A 15638-nucleotide genomic window follows, 5' to 3' on the forward strand; every position below is an offset into this window, starting at 1 on the left:
CATGCCTGTCCAAGAAGCTCTTAAAAACGCCTAACGTTTTCGCCTCCACCACCATCCCTGGCAAGTCATTCCAGCACCCACAACCCTCTCTGTAAAAAAAAACTTACCCCTGATGTCTCCCCTAAACTTCCCACCCTTAACTTTGTACATATGCCCTCTGGCGTTTGCTATTCGTGCCCTGGGAAACAGGTACTGGCTATCCACCCTATCTATGCCTCTCATGATCTTGTAGGCCTCTATCGAGTCCCCTCTCATTCTTCTACGTTCCAAAGAGAAAAGTCCCAGCTCTACTGGCCGTGCCTCATAAGACTTGTTTTCCAATCCAGGCAACATCCTGGTAAATTTCCTCTGCACCTTCTCCATAGCTTCCACATCCTTCCTATAATGAGGTGACCAGAACTGAACACAATACTCTAAGTGTGGTCTCACCAGAGATTTGTAGAGTTGCAACATGACCTCTCTACTCTTGAACTCAATCCCCATATTAATGAAGCCTAGCATCCCATAGGCCTTCTTAACTATCCTATCAACCTGTGCAGCGAACTTGAGGGATGTATGAATTTGAACCCCAAGGTCCCCCTGTTCATCCACACTCTTAAGTAACGGACCATTAACCCTGTACTCAGCCTTCTGGTTTGTCCTTCCAAAATGCATCACGTCACACTTACCTGAATTGAACTCCATCTGCCACTTTTCTGCCCAACTCTGCATCCTGTCTATATTCTCTTGTAACCTTCGACAAAGTACAGCTCCATCCACAACTCCCCCAATCTTCGTGTCATCCGCAAACTTACTCACCCATCCTTCTGCCTCTTCATCCAGGTCATTTATAAAAATCACAAAGACCAGGGGTCCCAGGACAGATCCTTGCGGCACTCCACTAATCACCGACGTTGAGGCAGAATACTTTCCTTCCACTACAGTACTACCCTCTGCTTTCTTCCTTTAAACCAATTTTTTATCCAAACAGCCAAGGTTCCACTGATCCCATGCCTCGTGTCTTTTTGGATGAGTCTCTCATGGGGGACCTTGTGAAATGCCTTACTAAAATCCGTGTAGACCACATCTACAGCCCTACCCTCATCAATTTCTTTTGTTACCTCTTCAAAAAACCCAATTAGGCTCGTGGGACACGACCTTCCCTTCACAAAGCCATGTTAATGATCTTTGAGTAGACTGTACTTCTCCAAATGCTCGTAGATCCTATCCTTAAGAATCCTTTCCAATATTTTGCAGACCACCGACATAAGACTCACCGGTCTATAGTTCCCAGGATTCTCCCTTTTACCTTTTTTAAACAAGGGAACTACATTTGCCAATCTCCAATCCTCCGGCACCTCCCCTGCAGCCAAAGAGGATTCAAAGATCATAGCTCCTGCTCCAGCGATCTCTTCTCTCACTTCCCACAGAAACCTGGGGTATATCACATCCGGCCCTGGGACTTATCAATCTTGATGTTTTTAAGAAGATCCAACACTTCTTCTTCCTTAATCACCACATTGTCCAGCACACAGGCCTGTTCTTTTTCAACCCCACCCCGATCAACGTCCTTTTCACTTGTGAATACTGAAGCAAAGTATTCATTTAGGACCTCCCCAACCTCCTCCGCCTCCAGGCACTTGTTGCCTTCTTTATCCTTTAGCAGCCCCATCTTCATTCTTGTCATCCTCCTCTTCTTCACATATGCATAGAACGCCTTGGAGTTCTCCTTAATCCTACATGCCAAGCCCTTCTCATGCCCCCTTCGAGTTCTCCTAAATCCTTTCTTAAGCTCCTTCCTGGTGACTCTATATTTCTCATGAGCCTCTCCTGCTTTCTCCTTCTTATATCTAACATATGCTTCCTTCTTCCTCTTGACGAGTTGCCTCGCATGATTTGTCAGCCACGGTTCCCTTCTCCTACCATTTTTTCCTTGTCTCAGTGGGACAAACCAATCCTGAACCCAGCACAAGTGGTCTCTAAACTTCCTCCACATTACCTCTGTGCTTTCACCCTTGAACATCTGTTTCCAATTTACTCTTGCTAGTTCCTGCCTCATCCCTTCATAGTTAGCCCTTCCCCAGTTAAGTACTTTCCCATTTTGTCTGTTTTTATCCTTTTCCATAGCTATGCTGAAGCTAAGAGAGTTGTGGTCACTCTCACCAAAATGCTCCCCCACCAAGAGTTCTGCCACCTGACCAGATTCATTACCGAGAACTAGATCCAGTATGGCCTCTCCTCTTGTCGGGTGGTCCACATACTGTATCAGGAATCCTTCTTGAACATACCTGACAAATTCAGCCCCATCTATCCCCCTTTGCAGTCAGGAGGTGCCAGTCAATATGAATCAGACTACACTTGGAGTATTGTAAGCAGTTTGGGGCCCCTTATTTAAGAAAGGAGGTGCTGGCATTGGAGAGGGTCCAGAGGAGCTTCACGAGAAGAACTGCAGGAAGGTAAGGAAAGTAAGCTTTTGATGGCTCTGGGCCTGTACTAGCTAGAGCTTAGACAAATCAGAACGGATCTAATTGAAACCTATTGAATATTGAGTGGACATGGAGAGGATATTTCCTGGAGTGGGGGAATCTAAGACCAGAGGGCACATGCTCAGAATACAAAGATAAGACCATAAGACCATAGGATATAGGAGCAGACGTAGGCCATTTTGCCCTTCATGTCTGCTCCACCATTCGATCATAGGCTGATCCAATTCTTCCAGTCATCCCCACTCCCCTGCCTTCTCCCCATACCCTCTGATGCACTAGCTAATCAAGAACCTATCTATCTCGGTCGCTCCAAAATGATATCATATTTGTGAAGTAGGATGCCATGCACAATCCTGATTTGATGGAGACAGCTGTGAGAAGCACAGAGGAACATCTGGAGAAACTTCTGAAATGCCCGCTTTGCTGCCGCTGCTAATGTGCGATGGAGAATCTCCGGAGGGGAAGGCCCCAAATCTTCGGCTTTGCCTATTGCCTGTTGCCGGGGCCAGAGTCGAGGCACTCGGCAGAGATGGTGCTCAGTGTCGGAGGGCTGGTCAGAGGCTTGAAGTTTTCGGACAGACTCAAGGGTCGGCTGTGGTCGGGTGCTTCCAGGGTGCTGCATCGACAAGTTTGCGGCACTGGAAGCTCATGGCAGGAAAAGAGTTTCTCTTCCTTCTACCATCTGCGTGAGATGATGGGACTTTCAAGAGACTTTGAGACCTTTTTTTTAACCGTGCCCATGGTCTGTTCATTATCAAATTACGGTATTGCTTTGCACTGTTGTAACTATATGTTATAATTATGTTCCTTTTGTCAGTTTTTCAGTCTTGGTTTGTCTGGTGTTTCTGTGATATCATTCTGGAGGAACATTGTATCATTTCTTAATGCATGTATTACTAAATGACAATAAAATAGAACTGCGTGTCCTCATAATCTAATCTAATCTAAATGCACCCAATCACTTGGCCTCCACAGCCACTCATGGCAACAAATTCCACAGATTTAGCACCCTCTGACTAAAGTAATTTCTCTGCATCTCAGTTGTAAATGCAATCCTGAAGATGTACCCTCTTGTCCAAGATTACCCTACCTTGGGAAATAACTTTGCCATATTTAATCTATTTAAACATTTGGAATATTTCTATGAGATCCCCCCTCATTCTCCTGACCTCCAAGGAATACAGCCCAAGAGCTGCCAGACTTTCCTCATACGGTAACCCTTTCATTCCCTGAATCATTCTTGTGAATCTTCTCTGAACCCTCTCCAATGTCAGTATATCTTTTATAAAATAAGGAGCCCTAAACAGCAGAGAATACTCCGAGTGTGGTCTCGAGTGCCTTATAGACCAGTGGTCTCCAACCACCGGGCCGCAAAGCATGCGCTACCGGGCCGCGAGGAAGCGATATGATTTGGCGATAGGAGTCAGCTGCACCTTTTCTCTTTCCCTGTCACACCCACTGTTGAGCCTGAACGCACGCGAGGTCATTACCCGCACGTCATCCATTTCAGCGCGGGAAGGAGATCAACTCCTCGAGCTTGCAAATGACAGTGGGCTGGAAAGTATGTTTGACATAACATCTCTGCCGGCACTCTGGATCAAAGTCAAGGCTAAATATCCTGAGATAGTCAGGAAAGCACTGAAAACGTTGCTTCCATTTCCAACATATCTCTGCAATGAATGCAACGAAAACTAAATTGCGGAATAGACTGGACATAAGGAACCTCCTTCGAGTATCACTATCTCCCATCACCCCTCGATGGGACGGTCTCGTTGCAGGGAAACAAGCCCAGGGCTCCCACTGATTCGGCGATATTGGTGTGTTGCAATGATTTTATATGTTCATACGGGGAAAATATGCGCTGCGTGTTTAATATCCAAACGTTACTTAAAATGTTATGATGCTATTGACTTATATAACCATATAACAATTACAGCACGGAAACAGGCCATCTCTCCCCTTCTAGTCCGTGCTGAATGCTACTCTCACTTAGTCCCACCGACCTGCACTCAGCCCATAACCATCCATTTCTTTCCTGTCCATATAGCTATCCAATTTTTCTTTAAATGATAATATCGAACCTGCCTCTACCACTTCTACTGGAAGTTCGTTCAACACTTACTTCAAGCTCCCCTGATAATTGACTTCTCACTATATTCATGCAAGGAAAATATGCGCTGTGTGTTTAATATTAAATTCGTTAGATAAACCCTTTTAGAAAGGAAATTGAGTGTATTAGCCACTTATCACCGATATTCCGGTCGTGATTAACACCTCCCCTCCCCCGCCAAACAGAATCGCCAAAAACGATTTGTAGAAAAAAATCGTACTCGCATGCGCACTGGTGCCCGCGCAAGGCTTCATGGTCATTGTAGTCTCCCTCGGGGTAAACCCAGCGTATTTGACTGCTACTCTTGTCCGTTGGCAACCCTACCACCACCCCCAGTTGGCCGGTCCGCAAGAATATTGTCAATATGAAACCGGTCCGCAGTGCGAAAAAGGTTGGGGACCCCTGTTATAGACCCGCAACATCACCTTCCTGCTCTTATATATTCTATAGCTCGAGAAATTAATGCCAACATTGCATTTGCCTTCTTCACCAATGACTCAACATGGAGGTTAACGTTCAGGGTATCCTGCACAAGGACTCCTAAGTTCCTATGCATCTTGGCATTTTCAATTCTCTCCCCATCTAAATAATAGCCTGCCTGTTCATTTCTTCCACCAAAGTGCATGACCATACATTTTCCAACACTATATTTGATTTGCCACTTCTTTGCCCATTCCCCTAAACTATCTAAGTCTCTCTGCAAGCTCCCCGTTTCCTCAACATTCTCACTCCTCCACCTGTTCAAGAAGGTTTCTGACACAATATGTAGACAAGCCTCCAAGAAGAGAGGCTGTACTAGATCTGGTTTTGGGAAGTGAACCTGGTCATGTGTCAGGTCTCTCAGTGGGAGAGCATTTTGGAAATAGTGATCACAATTCTATCTCCTTTACCATAGCATTGGAGAGGGATAGGAACAGACAAGTCAAGAAAACGTTTAATTGGAGTAAGGGGAAATATGAAGCTTTCAGGCAGGACCTAGGAAGCATAAATTGGGAGCAGATATTCTCAGGGAAATATATGACAGAAATGGGGCAAATATTCAGACGATATTTGCATGGCATTCTGCATAGGTACATTCAAATGAGACAGGGAAAGGATGGTAGGGTACAGGAACCATGGTGTACAAAAGTTGTAGAAAATCTAGTCAAGAAGAAAAGAAAAGCTTACGAAAGGTTCAAAAAACTAGGTAATGACAGAGATCTAGAAAATTATAAGGCTAGCAGGAAGGAGTTTAAGAATGAAGTAGTCATAGTCATAGTCATAGTCATACTTTATTAATCCCGGGGGAAATTGGTTTTTGTTACAGTTGCTCCATAAATAATAAATAGTAATAGAACCATAAATAGTTAAATAGTAATATGTAAATTATGCCAGTAAATTATGAAATAAGTCCAGGACCAGCCTATTCGCTCAGGATGTCTGACCCTCCAAGGGAGGAGTTGTAAAGTTTGATGGCCACAGGCAGGAATGACTTCCTATGACGCTCAGTGCTGCATCTCAGTGGAATGAGTCTCTGGCTGAATGTACTCCTGTGCCCACCCAGTACATTATGTAGTGGATGGGAGACATTGACCAAGATGGCATGCAACTTAGACAGCATCCTCTTTTCAGACACCACCGTGAGAGAGTCTAGTTCCATCCCCACACCATCACTGGCCTTACGAATAAGATTGTTGATTCTGTTGGTGTCTCCTACCCTCAGTCTGCTGCTCCAGCACTGAACAGCAAACATGATCACACTGGCCACCACAGACTCGTAGAACATCCTCAGCATCATCCGGCAGATGTTAAAGGACCTCATTCTCCTCAGGAAATAGAGACGGCTCTGACCCTTCTTGTAGACAGCCTCAGTGTTCTTTGACCAGTCCAGTTTATTGTCAATTCGTATCCCCAGGTATTTGTAATCCTCCACCATGTCCACACTGATCCCCTGGATGGAAACAGGGGTCACCGGTACCTTAGCTCTCCTCAGGTCTACCACCAACTCCTTAGTCTTTTTCACATTAAGCTGCAGATAATTCTGCTCACACCATGTGACAAAGTTTCCTACCGTAGCCCTGTACTCAGCCTCATCTCCCTTGCTGATGCATCCAACTATGGCAGAGTCATCCGAAAACTTCTGAAGATGACAAGACTCTGTGCAGTAGTTGAAGTCCGAGGTATAATTGGTGAAGAGAAAGGGAGACGAGACAGTCCCCTGTGGAGCCCCAGTGCTGCTGATCACTCTGTCGGACACACAGTGTTGCAAGCACATGTACTGTGGTCTGCCAGTCAGGTAATCAAGAATCCATAATACCAGGGAAGCCTCCACCTGCATCGCTGTCAGCTTCTTCCCCAGCAGAGCAGGGCGGATGGTGTTGAACACACTGGAGAAGTCAAAAAACATGACCCTCACAGTGCTCGCTGGCTTGTCCAGGTGGGCGTAGACACGGTTCAGCAGGTAGACGATGGCATCCTCAACTCCTAGTTGGGGCTGGTTGGCGAACTGGAGGGGATCTAAGTGTGGCCTAACCATAGACCGGAGCAGCTCCAGAACAAGTCTCTCCAGGGTCTTCATGATGTGGGAGGTCAATGCCACCGGTCTGTAGTCATTGAGGCCGCTGGGGTGCGGCGTCTTCGGCACAGGGATGAGACAGGACATCTTCCACAATACAGGAACCCTCCGGAGCCTCAGGCTCAGGTTGAATACATGGCGAAGTACTCCACATAGCTGAGGGGCACAGGCTTTGAGCACCCTGGTACTGACACCATCTGGTCCTGTAGCCTTGCTTGGGTTGAGACATTTCAACTGTCTTCTCACCTGTAGAGCTGTGAAGCCCACCGTGGTGGTTTCGTGTGGGGAAAAGTATAGTCATGAGAGCAGGGTGGGGGACTGTGAGGAGGGGTAAGGAGGGGAAAGTGGAATATGTGTTGGTTGGGGGCCGACAACAGATGTCTCGTGTGGGATGGGCAGGGGCCACACTGTCAAATCTGTTTAAGAACAGGTTAAGTTCATTGGCCCTGTCCACACTGCCCTCAGCTCCTCTGTTGCTAGTTTGCCGAAACCCAGTGATGGTCCTCATCCCCCTCCAGACCTCTCTCATGTTGTTCTGCTGGAGTTTCCGCTCAAGCTTCCTCCTGTACCTGTCTTTAGCCTCCCTGATCCTGGCTTTCAGGTCACTCTGTATTGCCCTCAGCTCCTCCCTATTTCCATCCTCTTTTTAGCGTTCAGGATGTCCTTATTGTCCTTTGTCACCCATGGCTTGTTATTTGAATAACAAAAGACAGTTCTTGTCGGAACATTGCAGTCCACACAGAAGTTGATGTAATCAGTGATGCAATCTGTGAGCCCATCAATATCCTCTCCATGTGGCTCACAGAGTGCCTGCCAGTCTGTCACCTCAAAACAACCCTGGAGCACCTCATAAGCCTCCTCCGACCATTTTCTCACTGTCCTCGAGGTTGCAGGTTTACTCTTCACCAGAGGCACGTAGCAGGGTTTTAGATGCACCAGGTTGTGATCTGACCTTCCCAATGGGGGGAGGGGAGAGGAGCTGTATGCATCCTTAACATTAGCGTACATCAAATCCAGAGTCCTCTCCCCTCTGGTTGTACAGCTCACATACTGCGTGAAGTTGGGCAGCGTTCTAGCCATGGTAACCTGGTTAAAGTCACCCGAGATGGTAATGAGGGCAGTCGGGTGCTGGGTTTGTAATCTGGCTATGACGGTATAAATGATGTTACACGCCGACGTCGGGTTGGCAGAGGGAGGGATGTACACAACAACCACAATTGCATGCGAGATTTCCCTTGGCAAATAATATGGCCGGAGTCCAACAGCAAAAAGTTCAATATCCGGGCTACAGACACGTTCCTTGATCATAATATGCCCAGGATTGCACCATCTGTTATTTACCAGAACCGCCAGCCCCCCTCCTTTACGCTTACCGCTCTCTGTGCAATTCCAGTCAGCTCGAATGGTCTGGAAGGCTTCTATGGAAATGCTTTGATCGGGTATGTCCTCGTGCAGCCACGTCTCAGTAAAGCACATGACACTGCTCTCCCGAAATGTTCTCTGACTCCTGACAAGCGCCGTCAGTTCGTCCATTTTATTCCCCAGCGGTCTCACATTTCCCATGATAAGGAGAGCAAGAAGGGGCAATGAGAAGGCCTTGGCAGAGAGGATTAAGGAAAACCCCAGACATTCTACAAGTATGTAAAGAGCAAGAAGATAAGATGTGAGAGAATAGGACCAATCAATTGTGACAGTGTGTGTGGAACTGGAGGACATAGCAGAGGTACTTAATGAATACTTTGCTTCATTATTCACTACAGAAAAGGATCTTGGAAATTGTAGGGATAACTTGCAATGGACTGAAAAGCTTGAGCATAGAGACATTAAGAAAGAGGATGTGCTGAAGCCTTTGGAAAGCATCAAGTTGGATAACTCACCGGGACTGTACGAGATATACCTTAGCCTACTGGGGGAGACGAGGGAGGAGATTGCTGAGCCTCTGGCAATGATCTTTGCATCATCAATGGGGACAGGATAAGTTCTGGAGGATTGGAGGGTTGCAGATGTTATTCCCTTATTCAAGATAGGGCGTAGAGATAGCCCAGGAAATTATAAACTAGTGAGTCTTATTCAGCGGTTGGTAAGTTGATGGAGAAGATCCTGAGAGGCAGGGTTTATGAACATTTGGGAGGCATAATATGATTAGGAATAGTCAGCATGGCTTTGTTAAAGGCAGGTCATGCCTTACGAGCCTGAATTAATTTTTTTGTCGATGTGACTAAACATTGGTGAAGGTAGAGCAGTAGATGTAGTGTATATGGATTTCAGCAAGACATTTGATAAGGTACCCCATGCAAGGCTTATTGAGAAAGTAAGGAGGCATGGAATCCAAGGGGACCTTGCTTTGTGGATCCAGAACTGGCTTGCCCGCAGAAGGCAAAGTGTGGTTGTAGATGGTGACCAGTGCTGTGCCTCAGGGATCTGTTCTGGGACCCCTTCCCTTCGTGATTTTTATAAATGACCTAGATGAGGAATGGAGGGATGAGTTAGTAAATTTGCTGATGACACAAAGGTTGGGGGTGTTGTGGATAGTGTGGAGGGCTGTCAGAGGTTAAAGCAGAACATTGATAGGATGCAAAACTGGGCTGAGAATTGGCAGACAGAGTTCAACCCAGATAAGTGTGAGGTGATTCATTTTGGTAGGTCAAATATGATGGCAAAATATAGTATTAATGGTAAGACTCTTGGCAATGTGGAGGATCAGAGGGATTTTGGGGTCTGAGTCCATAGGACACTCAAATCTGCTGCACAGGTTGACTGTGTTGTTAAGAAGGCATACGGTGTATTGGCCTTCATCAACCGTGGGATTGAGCTCAATATCCAAGAGGTAATGTTAAAGATATACAGGACCCTGGTCGGACCCTACTTGGAGTACTGTGCTCAGTTCTGATCACCTCACTATAGGAAGGATGTAGAAATTATAGAAAGGGAGCAGAGAAGATTTACAAGGATGTTGCCTGGATTGGGGAGCATGCCTTCTGAGAACAGGTTCAGTGAGCTTGGCCTTTTCTCTTGGAGCGACGGAGGATGAGAGGTGACCTAATAGAGGTGTATAAGATGATGAGAGGCATTGATCGTGTGGCTAGTCATGGGCTATTTCCCAGGGCTGAAATGGCTAACACAAGAGGGCACAGTGTTAAGATGCTTGGAAGTAGGTACAGAGGAGACGTCGGGGTAAATTTTTTACGCAGAGTGGTGAGTCCGTGAAATGGGCTGCCAGCAATGGTGATGGGTGCGGATACAATAGGGTCTTTTAAGAGACTCTTGGATAGGTAAATAGAGCTGAGAAAAATAGAGGCTATGGGTAACCCAAGGCAAATTCTGTAATAAGTACATGTTTGGTATAGCACTGTGGGCCAAAGGGTCTGTATTATGCTGTAGGTTTTCTATGTTTCTATGTTTCAATCTTTGTATCATCGGCAAATTTGGCCACAAGTCCATTAATCCCATAGTCCAAATCATTGACATACATCGTAAAAAGCAGTGGTCCCAACACCAACTCTTGTGGAACTCCACTGGTAACCGGCAGCCAGCCAGAATAGGATCCCTTTATTCCCACTCTCTGTTTTCTGCCAATCAGCCAATGCTCCACCCATGCTAGTAACTTCTATGTAATTACATGGGCTCTTATCTTGCTGTGCAGCCTTATGTGCAGCACTTGTCAAAAGCCTTCTGAAAATCCAAGTATACCATATCTACTGCATTTTCTTTGTCTACCCTGCTTGTAATTTCCTCAAAATATTGCAGTAGGTTAGTCAGGCAGGATCTTCCTTTCAGGAAACCATGCTGGCTTTAGCCTATCTTGTCATGTGCCTCCAGGTACTCCGTAATCTCATCCCTAACAATCGATTCCAACAACTTCCCAACCACTGATGTCAGGCTAACAGGTCTATAGTTTCCATTCTGCTGCCTCCCACCCTTCTTAAATAGCGGAGTAACATTTGCAATTTTCCAATCATCCAGTACAATGCCAGAACCTATCAACTCCTGAAAGATCATTGTTAATGCCTCCGCCATCTCTCTAGCTATTCAGAACCCAAGGGTGCATTCCATCGGGTCCAGGAAATTTATCCACCCTCAGACCATTAAGCTGCTTGAGCACCTTCTCAGTCATAATTTTCACTGCACATACTTCACTTCCCTGACACTCTTGAATGTCCAGTATACTGCAAATGCCTTCCACTGTGAAGACTGATGCAAAATACGCATTCAGTTCCAATACCATCTCTGTGTCTCTCATTACAACATCTCCAGCATCATTTTCCATTGGTCCTCTATCTACCTTCAACTCTCTTTTACCCTTCATATACTTAGAAAAACTTTTAGTATCTTCTTTGATATTAGTCGCCAGCTTCCTTTCATAATTCTTTTTTTCCTTTCTAATGACCTCCTTAGTTTCCTTCTGCAAATTTTTAAAAGCTTTCCAACTATCTTCCCACTAACTTTGGCTTCCTTGTATGCCCTCTCTTTCGCTTTTACTTTGGTTTTGACTTCACTTGTCAGCCACAGTAGCTTCCTTCTTCCATTCGAAAACCTCTTCTTATTTGGAATATATCTGTCTTGCACTTCCCTTATTTTATGCAGAAACTCCAGCCAATAGTGCTTCCTGCTAGTGTCCCTTTCCAATCAATTTTGGCCAGTTCCCCTCTCATGCCATTGTATAATAATTTCCTTTATTCCACTGAAATACTGATACATTGGAATTTGGTTTCTCCTTCTCAAAAGATGTCACTTCAGAAAAGGGATAAAGAGGAATTTATTTCGCCAGAGGGTTGCAAATCTGCAGAATTCATTGCTACAGATGACTGTGAAGTTTAAGTTATTGAGCACATTTCAAATGGAAGCTGATAGTTTTTTGATGAATAAGGGTGTCAAACTTACGGGGGAAAAGAAAGGAGAATGGAGTTGAGAAGGGTAATAGATCAGTTATGATCAAATATCAAGGCAGGCTTGATGGGCCAAATGGTCTAATTCTGCTCCTATGTCCTAAAAGAAACCTTCTCTGCACCCTCTGCTACTCAATCCTTCCTATAGTGTGGTAAACACAAATGCACACAATACTTTGAGCAATATGAAATTATTTTCAGTCCCCTGGATAATGAAGGCCATCATTTCATTTGCCTTACTCACCACCTATCAACTCATGTTGTCCCCTTAAGTGACTTATGGGCTTACTGTCTGATTCCCTGTAGTCCTGAGAGTTTTACCATTCATAAGAACATAAGAACATAAGAAGTAGGAGCAGGAGTAGGCAATCTGGCCCATCGAGCCTGCCCCACCATTCAATAAGATCATGGCTGATCTGTCTGTAAACTCAGCTCCATCTACTTGCCTTTTCCCCATAACCCTTAATTCCCCTACTATGTTAAAATCTATCTAACTGTATCTTAAATATATTTAGTGAAGAAGCCTCAACTGCTTCCCTGGGCAGAGAATTCCACAGATTCACCACTCGCTGGGAAAAACAGTTTCTCCTCATCTCTGTCCTAAATTTTCTCCCCTGAATCTTGAAGCTATGTCCTCTAGTTCTAGTCTCACATACCATAGTGTATGTCCTCATCATTGAGGTTTTGTATCTGCAGTGGGGGCATTAATTGCATCTTTTTTATTTCATCACATAGAGAATTTACAATGAAAACAGACCATTTTTATGCCTTATCTCATTAGCCAAAAAGAGTGTGTATTGAGGAGGTTAATTTACAACTGTTGTCTTTTTTTAGGGAACTTATAATCCATACTGTGCCCTGTGGGATTACGGCAAAACGTAAGTCACAGTACTACTCTTAATTCCTTTGTGCTTAGTTGCATCATGTTTTGGAATAGTGTTTTCTTGTCATTATTTCAACTTACTTTCCGCTTCCAAGAAATCACATGACTTTCTGGTGGTTTGTGGAGTGTGCTTGTTGTGATGTAACAGAACATGACGGGCTAGACTGGCCAGTGATCTATTCTAAGCTGTTACTGTACCTTCATTCTTGTAAACTCAAATTTGTGATTACACAACTGTGTGTGTAATACTGTATATGGAAGAGTCACATAACAATAAATACTTCAATATATCGTGTGAGGTAGAGTTCATAAAATTGTGTTCAAGTACATTTCTTGGATGCTGAGCCAATATTAAGAATTGTGGATGGAAAATTATGCAAGTTATCCTGATTCTTGAGAGTATTTGTATGTTTTTGTATCTGCTCTTAAATGTGGAAACTGTGTTTTGTGCTGTAATTGGATGATGCTCTAGTAGTGACATTCATTCTTTAAGTCGCCAAGGTACTTTGAAACAAGGCACTAAATTGACCCAGATTGATGATATGGCACTGTTGTGCAGTTCTTGCTGTGAATTAGATAACTGGACTGGTGGGTTATGTTTAACTATAGACTGTAGCATAGAACTGTTTGTTTCTACTGCCATGATCCCTTCATGTGACCTGGCTAATTTTGATACCCTGCCAAACACCCCCACCCCCGTCACTAGAATGCGAAGAAGAAAAAGAACATATTTGTGTTGACTGGTGTTTAAATATCATCAGTTTACACTGTTGATAATTAAGCTCAGAACAGAAAATAAGGCAGTTTAACAGCATTTTCCTGCAACAGACAAATCTAATTTCACTTTATGCCACTGTCGAGCATTGAATACCAAATGCATGTCAAAATAATAATTACCTAAGCTGGCAAAACAGCAACAAAAAATTACCAGATAATGAGAATAAAGTAACTATTATGTGATAATCTATTTATTTAATATTTAAGCTTTACCTAAAAATAAAACTTAACAAGTATGATGATTATTATGGTTTTAGCATGTTTTTTTATTTATCCAAATCTTTTAATACTAGATCAACACATGGGATTATGATATTGTAGCCATTCGTGAGATTTGGTTTCAGGAGGAGCAGGACTGGCACTTCAAAATTCTGAAATTCTGTTGCTTTAGATACAACAGAACAGGAGGGATTAAAGGAGAAGAGGTGGCATTGCTAGTCAGGGAAAATGTCATTACAAATCTCAATCAAGGTAGACTGGAGAAGTCGTCTAGTGAGGCTTTATGTGTGAAACTGAGGAAGAAGAAAGGTATGGCCACATTAACGGGACTCTATTATAGACCACCAACTGTCCAAGAAATTTAGAGGTACAAATTTGTAGAGAGATTGCAGATTGTTGAAAGAAACTTGAGGTTGTTGTAGTAGGTGATTTTAACTTTCCACATGTTGACAAGGACTTCCATAGCGTAAAAGGACTAGATGAGATAGAGTTTGTTAAGTATGTTCAAGAAAGTTTCCTTAATCAATACAGAGAAGTCCCAACAAGAGAGCATGTGATACTTGATTTGCTATTAGAGAATGAGACAAGGCAAATAACAGAAGTTCATGTAGGGGAGCATTTTGCATCTAATGATGATAATACCATTAGTTTCAGAGTAACTATGGAAAAAGATAGGTCTGGTCTGTGGGTTGAGATTCTAAATTAGAGAAAAGCCAATTTTGATGGAATCAGAAAGTGTGAATTGAGGCAGGCTGTTTTCTTGCAAAGGTGTACATGGTAAGTGTAAGGCCTTCAAAAGTTAAATTTTGAGAGTACGAAGTTTGTATATGTTGCTGTCGGAATAAAAGGTAAATATAACAGGTTTAGGGATCCTTGATTTTCAAGAGACATTATGGCTCTGCTTAAGAAAAGAAAGATGCATAGCAAGGTATAGGCAGGTAGGAACAAATGACATACTTTTGAAAAAGGAAGAAATCGGGTAGGCTAAAAGAATGCAAGAATGCAAGAGGGTGCCCTAGGTGAAGGGGAACCCTAAAAGACATGTTAAGAGCAAAAGGATTGCATGGAACAAAATTGGTCCTCTGGAAAATTAGAATAATAATCCATGCATTTACCCAAAAGAGTTGGGAGAGATCTTAACACGAGGAATTCTGCAGATGCTGGAAGTTCAAGCAACACACATCAAATTGGTTGGTGAACGCAGCAGGCCAGGTAGCATCTCTAGGAAGAGGTACAGTCGACGTTTTGGGCTGAGACCCTAGAGTTCTGATGAAGGGTCTCGGCCCAAAACGTCCACTGTACCTCTTCCTAGAGATGCTGCCTGGCCTGCTGTGTTCACCAGCAAATTTGATATGTGTTTCTGGGAGAGATCTTGACTGGATTTTTTGCATCTGTATTTACTCGGGAGATGGACACAGAGTCTATAGAAGTGAAGCAAAACAGCAGTGAAGTTATGGACCCTAACCAGATTACAGAGGAGAAGGTGTTTGCTGTCTTGAGGCAAATTAGGAAGGACAAATACCCAGGGCTTGACAAGGTGTTCCCACAGGCTCTGTGGGAGGCAAGTGCAGAAATTACAGGGGCCCAAGCCAAGATTTTAAGTCATTCTTAGCAACAGGTGAGGTACCAGATGATTGAGGATAGCTAGTGTTGTTCCGCTGTATAAAAATGCTCTAAAAATAAACTAGGGAATGATAGGCTAATGAGCTTGACAAAAGTAGTGGAAAAGTTACTAGAAGGTATT

The 15638-nt window shown here is 44.0% G+C and overlaps 1 protein-coding gene across 12 annotated transcripts in view; it reads left to right on the top strand.

The window, feature by feature from the left end:
* The window catches only part of adgrb3 (adhesion G protein-coupled receptor B3), an 835097-nt gene that overhangs the window by 540853 nt on the left and 278606 nt on the right, over positions 1–15638 (top strand). For all 12 annotated transcript variants that reach the window (XM_063040268.1, XM_063040273.1, XM_063040274.1 and 9 more), the window contains one exon: positions 12850–12893. In XM_063040268.1, coding sequence (XP_062896338.1) covers positions 12850–12893 — 44 coding nt within the window. The remainder of the gene's footprint in view (positions 1–12849; positions 12894–15638) is intronic.

The sequence above is a fragment of the Mobula hypostoma genome, chromosome 2 (genome assembly GCF_963921235.1).
Source record: "Mobula hypostoma chromosome 2, sMobHyp1.1, whole genome shotgun sequence".
Taxonomy (NCBI): Eukaryota; Metazoa; Chordata; class Chondrichthyes; order Myliobatiformes; family Myliobatidae; genus Mobula; species Mobula hypostoma.